Source organism: Spinacia oleracea, chromosome 6, assembly GCF_020520425.1.
Source record: "Spinacia oleracea cultivar Varoflay chromosome 6, BTI_SOV_V1, whole genome shotgun sequence".
Taxonomy (NCBI): Eukaryota; Viridiplantae; Streptophyta; class Magnoliopsida; order Caryophyllales; family Amaranthaceae; genus Spinacia; species Spinacia oleracea.
The window spans coordinates 29524162-29531623 of NC_079492.1; the positions used below are offsets into that span (position 1 = coordinate 29524162).

Below are 7462 nucleotides of genomic sequence, written 5' to 3' on the forward strand. Positions count from 1 at the left end.
ATAATATATCGGAAATATATTAAATCGCGAATACGAAGGGCATCGGAGTTGCCGGCCCGTCGAGCCAAGCACGTAAGCGTGCAAGGCACAACGAGCCAGCAAGCTCGCGAGCAAGCAAGGCAAGCCCATTGGGCGCGAGCACGCAACAGCAAGCCAACGAGCGAGCAAGGCCCACGGCCCAGCTGCTCGGCGCGCGCGCTGTGGGCTTCGACCTGCAGTGTGTCGCTGGGCGCGGGCGTGTGTCCGTGTTGCTTGGCTCGCACGGCTTGCTAGCCGGCCTTGCTTCTTGCTTGGTCGGTTAGTAAGGTTAATGATATAACCTTACAACCTTGTTTCCAACACACACAAAATTCATACACTCAAACCCTAGAGACACAGAGAACCCTAATTCTCTCTGTGCCTCCAAAGTGAGTTCTTCCCAAAAGCAAAGTATCTTGATCAATTGTCTAAGCTACGATTATCAAGACGGATCTGATCGTGTCGGTGAACCAAGTAGAGGAACGACAAGTGGAGTTCTTTGTTCGTGTTCGTTGACAGATTATTGTGGACAACACGCTTCGAATGTAAGTTTGCTTAATCTGTGCTTTATACATGTTTCCTGGCTTTGGGGATTGTTCCGCACATGTTATTATGTTTAACTGTATTCCCCTACAGTGGTATCATGAGCCTTATGTATTCAAAGCATGAATTAGCATGATTATTATTGTTTTTGCATCTGTCGAAATTTTGGATTTTTTTGTTGATTTTTCGGAATTTTTTACGAATTATTGGATGAATTGCGTATAATCAGGTCCGAAATCAAACATCATCGCTTTTTCGATTTTTAAAACCCTAATTTGATGGAAAACGATTTTCTACGATCAACTCATGCGAATAGAATTGCGAAAACAGGCCTCAAAGTATCGTTTTTTGGGCGTTTTTGTTAATTTTTCATTAAAAATTAAAAGTGTCGGACAATAATCCTAACACTTTAAAACATGTAAACTTCAATTTACTATTGCAGCAATAGTGTGCTGCCTATTTTGCCCCTAACTTTCAACCTTAATTACTGAATTTTGCCATAATGTTGGATGATGCCACATGTTCCATCAACCATCTGCCTTCTTTGTTCCTCTTTGTTTCCCCTTTCCTTTTCCTCGACACTGGGATCTTCATCCCCTTCCATTTTCAAAAAACCCTAGCTCTCCTCTCTACAATCTCCTCCGCCCCTTCACACATCTCCTTCCATCACCCTAGATTTTAAGATCGTCAATGTTCGTTCTTCTTCAAGAGGATGTTGTTTTATGGTGATAGAAGGCCACGTTCGAGGATTCTGAGAAGGAGTACAACATTGATACATCGGAAGGTACAAACAAAGAAAACTCAAAGAAAGCTTTTTTATGATTAGCTGCTAATATTTCTTTACTGGGTTTGTGTTTTTTTTGGACTGAGGTTTGAGAATATCCCTCATATGGCTGATTTTGTATTAGGGTTTTGTGTTTTGGATCTACAATTTAGTTGAATTGGTTCATACGAGTATCTCTCGTATCTCTCTGTTGAATTGGTTCATACGAGTACATCCCTGTGCAGGTGCAAAAAGCCCCCTCGTATGGGTATTTTGCTATCGGAGTTTTGTGTTTCTGGGTCAATTACATAGCCAAATTGCTTAGAAGTTAGAATAACTATTGTTGATTCAACTAAGAAATTTGATGTTCTTTATGTTTAAATTTACTGTAGTTGCGTGGTCATCCTATTGGTGTTGTTCTTACCGGTCTTTGCTGGAGTTGTGTTTTTGTGTTGAGGTGCGCAGCGGCCCTCATATGTGTATTTTGATACTGAGGATGTGTGTGTTGAGCTCCATGGATGAACAACTGAATTTGTGGGAAGCAATTTGAGAATTATGGGAGTGAGAAGATGGAGTAATTGGGGAAGGGAGTAATCGAGGGACAGAGTTGAGAAGAAGATGGATTAATTTGAGGGAGTAAATTCCTTTTTGTTAATTTTTGTTAATGATTTTTGTTTTCAATTTCATTTAATTGGGATTAAATTGGTTGAAATTATAATTATGACATCACATTCCGATTAAGTTAGCAGGAATGTGACCCGGGGTTGAAATTTAATAAGGGAGCTTAAGTTTTGGGTTGTAATTAACAAAAATGAGAGTTTGAGGTTGTAACCCGTAAAATGTTAAGTTTTTAGGGTTGTATTTGGAAAGTTTTCCTTTTTCAAGAAAACTTCATTTATCTTTAGATCAGCTTGACCTACTTCTTTTAGGAATAAGAGTGTGATAGTAAGCTTGATTACTTCATTCATCCGTGTTTGATGTAATTGAGACTTGAGAGGCTAACCCTCAAGTGAGATAGTAAATTAATTTCCGTCCACTGTTGTTTTATCTGAATTATATGTTGTTCAAATGCCTTTAATTTTAGATATTTTAGATTATCAAACAGAGGGAATAATTATTTTATTTGAGTATTTGATTATCGCAGGCTGAAGCAATTCTATTAGCTCTAGGAGGGTATGGGGAGATATGAGGTATATCCAGGACACAAATATTGGGAATCATTCTTAAATAGATATCGCCAAAACAGGAAAGAGTGGAACTTTGATGAGTTAATTAGGTTTAATGTTTTGGAAGTAAGTGGCAGGGAAGTATGGTTGAGTGATATATTGTAGTTACACTGTATAGGTACTTGAATTTTTGTAAGCTGCCTAAAATGATTTTGGTTACACTTTGAGGGTTGCTTGAAACAAGGTTCTTGAGTCTAATGTGACTAATAGTACTAAGCTTACTCACTCTTGTATTTTTTTTTTCCGTAATAGTTCTTGCTACTTTGAGTGATGTATATAACTAACAAGTGATCTCTTTATTGATCACATTTCACCTCCAAATTCTTATTTCAGAACTCAATAGTTGGTTTTTTTCCCGTAATAGTTCTTGCTACTTTGAGTGAAGGCTGGCATAAACAAGCAATTATCCGACTATACAGTGAGTTTTTAGCCGAATGTTCCCCTATATAGTGAGACTTATTCTTGTATTTTTAATGACTTGAGTGTCTCCGTGACTTGTTTGACTTGTGCACAATGTCACTGATATCTTTTATAAGCTATTGTTGAGCTTGGTCTTCAAGTACATGTTATTAAGCTTGGTCAATTATATTAACTTTTCCATTCTTGTAGAGTCCAGCCATTTATATTAACTGAATATAATTTGCATAGTTTGTTCAGCCATTTGTGATTTGTACAATTAGGTCAGTTCGTTTAACTGTGTGGATAAGGAAAAAGGTTTTTGTTTCCAGGCCTATGGATTTATGCTCTTCGAGAAAATTTTTTCTTGGATTTTATTGTGTATTTATGTTATTTATCTCTAATACATGTTTGGTAATTGTATAGGATACTAGATTAGATTTTTCTTGGGTTTGTTGCATGATTTATAGCGAATATGTATTTTTGGCAATTTTCAGGATATTAGAGGGAGCGCTGGGTTCTCACTGAAGAAGGAAGAATCTATGCTACTGCAGGCTCTCCTGAAGTGCAAGTATACTCGGCTATACCACAAGAGGGTATCTCGCCAGATGAACTTGAGGTTGTCGGTTTCTGCTTGCTGTAGATATGGTTTGCTTTATTCCCCGCTTCAATTACTTGTATTCAATTTTGTATAATGAATTTTAGGGATTCAATTTTGTTTGCTTTATTTATCACGAACTGGTTTGCTTTGTTAGAATCAGGACTGATTTTCTCACAATATAACTCATTTCATATTCTCATTTAGCCTTATGTTTGTACGATATTCTTTAATTTTCCTGAAGTTTGAGCTTCGCTTCGTTAATTTTAGCTTAGGATTTCTGATGATTTTTTCATGTTTAATTGGAATCGTTTGTGCACTTGAAATCGTCTTTGTGATGTTATTGTGTTGCATTTTTGTCATCAGTTTATGTTGTGGTGAAGAAATAGTTCGATGACTGTAAAAATCTATGTTGATTTATAGAATTCGGTGATTTACTCACAAGATGATTTGTAAAAGTCTATATTGATTTATGGAATCAGGAGATTTACCCACGAGATTATCTCATATCATTTAGCCTTTCAAAATTCAAATCATCATTTAAAAGGAGGGAGATAGTGGAGATGGGGGGAGAGAGTGTAAATAGTAAGACTCAGAGATAACTATAAGAGATAGAGAGATACATAGACAGAGAGATAAGTACATTGCCGCCTTTGCTGACAAAAAAATCTTGAAACTAAGGAACTGTAGTTAATTGTACTATTTATATCTGAACTTGTTATTCCTTTGTCTAAATCAATGCTTCTTAAGTTGCAGGTTCTTTCTTCAATTGCATATTATCAGAAAATATTCAAATAGCAGCTGTTTGACAGAATCCTGATCATATAGCAGGCTCAGGTAAAGTGCTCAGGTTCTTATGATTCTGGACCAATGTCCTTCCTTTCTTTTCTATTAAATTTAAGGCACATAGTAAAAATACTCTACAGACGATGAGAGTATTTTGAGTTTTAGGGGGTTTAGGGGTTCTTGGTGTACGTTCAGAGTCTTATCTTCTCCCAAATTTTCAATTTTTTAGGGGTAGGTATTTAAATTTTGCTTTTAGGGGTTTTACTATCGTTCCCCCATTCTTTAATTTCCGCAATTTAGGAGCATTATTGACATTCTAATGTTTACTATCATTCCTCCATTCTATCTCTTACTAGGGTGTGCTGTGAAGATTTGGTGGAGATCCACAACTTAAGTCAATGATACACTGGGTTTCAGCATCTCAGGTGAGCTTTACACAATACCTGTTGAACTGACTTGAGCTGTACCACAATACCTGTTGAACTGGGTTGGTGTTAGGCCGTCTTAAACTTGGTATTTATCCCTGATATAATTTCTCAGGGTACACCAACCTTTCATGATACCAACACTAATTTGGCTTCACATAGTTCATGCTTTATATAGACTAGGTCTTATCAGTGTTACCTTATTTCTATTTGTGGTTCATTATCCGTGAAATGGCTGCCAATCTAAAATCATACAATTTCCCTAATTCTGCTCAAATTTTTTGCATCAGGCTACCTTTAAACATATCAATTATAGGTGTGGGTTTCCTGTTGCGAAAAAGACTTATTTGATCAACTATACTATCGTCTTCATGGTGGTTCTCTCGTATAATGTCGTCTTCATGGTGGTTCTCTTATAACGGCTGCTACGTCAGGAAAACTAGAACATTTTAATGGCGTTTTCATGGTGGTTCTCTCGTATACGATCTTCTTTCCAAACGATCTTGGAACATCCCATTTTCAAAGGTACACCAGTTTCATAAACCCAATTTCTATTGTGGTCTTCTTAGCTTCACTTAAGCTGCAATTTCAATAAATTTTTTTTGGATAGTGATAGGAAGCTTTAATTTTGCTTCTGGGATCGTTCAGTATCATTTGTTGTTTTCAATTTTCTGTTTTTTACAAATTATGAAAACTTTTCAGCTTTTTGTTGTCAGTTTTCAAAGTCAGCCTGATTACTGTAGGTATGACTATTATTTGGTTCATGATTCAAACTATTTGGGTTTGGTTGTTTAGTTTGCAATCAGAATGGGTTGGTCTGTAATTAAAAGTCATATTTTAATGGAGGTTTCGTTTATTGAACACCATGTCATCGTTCTCTATTTTGATTGCTTTTCTAGCTTATACGAAGTATATTATGCTTGCAAAACGAAATCAAAACAAGATAACACAGGCGAGTGAAGCAACACTTAACACCCTCCAAAAGTCAACATTGGTCAGTTCACTTTAAATGACAAGTGACAACTGCAGCAACAAAATAACCTACATTGCAAGAACATATATACAACATTACCACAAGTAGCCTCTAACACAATCCTGCAATAACTCCGATACACAACCACCTATAAACCACCAGCAAACGCCATCGCTTTACTACAGCCACAACAGCTCACGAGTGCACCTAATGAGCCTACGATCTGAGACGTCTGAACCTGCTGACTTTAGAAACTGATGCACTACACCAACTGCAACAATCTCTACACAGCGCCTCTAACCTTGACTACCCCATACTGCCAGAACCAATCCAAACCGAAGTACTAAATACAAAATGACAATATTACAGAGTTCTTAAGCTAAAAATGACCAACACATTGTTAACAAATATTAAAATGCACCAACAAAAAAGGTTCCAAATCCACCAATCTAATTACCAAAAGAGCAAAGTCAACTTTGTTTATTGATAGAATATTACAGGCAAACCCACATCGTACATCAAGTATGCAACCATCAAAATGCGTCCCAAAAGTGACTACAATATTATCAAAAGTTAATGAGTAATCCGTACCTCACATTCTGAGATTTTTGTAAACTGATGCAGTACCTAACCTGAAGTAGTAGCAATATTTGACTAGGACTAAGCATACCATAAGCATAAATTAATTAGCATATTACACTTCGTATTTCATTAGATTATATAATCATCAACCCCAAACCAAATTAAGGTAATGTACACAACAAAATACAAGAAAAGAGTCTCATACAAATCAATGCAAAGCAAACACAATACATTTCGTAATCTTTACCCTTACTAACAAGGCAACCTTGCTGCAAGAAACGTTTTTGATCTTCGTCGTCTGGGTATGAGTAAGATGGTGAGACGAGTCGTCTCAAGGATATGATGTTATCCACAATCCACACTATAATGTTGACATCCACATTCAAACAAGCACTAAGGCTTAAAAATCTTAGTTTTTTACACGGCTTTATCACCTCTTTTACCCCTTCTTCTGTCAACTCGTCGCAATCCTCTAGATCCAAATGAGCCAGCCCAGGGCACATCCTCACCAACATCCCTAACACTTCATCAGTTATTTCTAAATCTTGTACATTCAACACCTCTAACATTGAGATAACCGCGTCTTTTCTAGATACTTTCAGTTCGCAAGTTAAGTTCATGTTCACGAGTCCCCTGTTGCACTCCAGGATATCAGTTAAATCCAGTTGGTTATCGCGTTTAAAACAAGAAGATAGCCTGATCTTCTCCACTTTGGGACAAATATTCAGGATCGTTTTCAGACCTGAAGTGGTCAAGTATGAATTTGATGATAAATCCAAGCCCTTTATTGCGAAGTTCTTCCTAAGGCCATCATTATTGCATTCTTCTTTTCTGAGGCTTGAATATGTCATTTGAAGATGGCATACGAGGGCATCTTTGAGTGAGCGCTATAAAAGATGAATCAGATAGATTGGGACTCCGAGGGAGAGAGATTGATGTCAGACTATGGAGAAACGGAGACAAGTACTCTGCATACTCGTTTGTAAGGAAATTTGCTCCCCCAAGTTCTAAAGAAGTTAGAGATTGGTACGAGTGTAGGAGCCTTGAAATTCCAGCAAATGCATTGCTTTTGTTTCATTATTTAGCAGTACGTATTGGAAATGTTGTCGTCGAGGACACTCAACATTGTGTCTGTCACCTTAGAAAGGATGG

The 7462-nt window shown here is 37.1% G+C and overlaps 1 protein-coding gene and 1 long non-coding RNA gene across 2 annotated transcripts; one reads left to right on the top strand and one right to left on the bottom strand.

Moving 5' to 3' along the window:
• Positions 1–963: 963 nt before the first annotated feature.
• LOC130464400 (uncharacterized) lies at positions 964–5616 on the top strand. The gene is made up of 4 exons (XR_008924800.1): positions 964–1345; positions 3444–4381; positions 4687–4755; positions 5046–5616. It is a non-coding gene; the product is annotated as an uncharacterized lncRNA (long non-coding RNA).
• A 395-nt stretch (positions 5617–6011) lies between these two features.
• On the bottom strand, positions 6012–7161 carry LOC130463035 (uncharacterized). The gene is made up of 3 exons (XM_056832053.1): positions 6558–7161; positions 6186–6283; positions 6012–6044 (listed from the first exon to the last, which is right to left on the bottom strand). Exons 1-3 carry the CDS (start codon positions 7159–7161, stop codon positions 6012–6014), a joined length of 735 nt encoding a protein of 244 aa, XP_056688031.1.
• Between the last annotated feature and the right edge of the window lie 301 nt (positions 7162–7462).

Bases quoted from the DNA above. Each gene is read 5' to 3' on its own strand.
- LOC130463035 (XM_056832053.1), bottom strand. From the start codon at position 7,161: ATGACATATTCAAGCCTCAGAAAAGAAGAATGCAATAATGATGGCCTT. The intron at 6,284-6,557 runs GTAAAGATTACG...ATAATATTGTAG, and splicing joins AGGTTGCCTTGTTAGTAAGG to TCACTTTTGGGACGCATTTT. The intron at 6,045-6,185 runs GTAATTAGATTG...TGGTTCTGGCAG, and splicing joins AAGTTGACTTTGCTCTTTTG to TATGGGGTAGTCAAGGTTAG.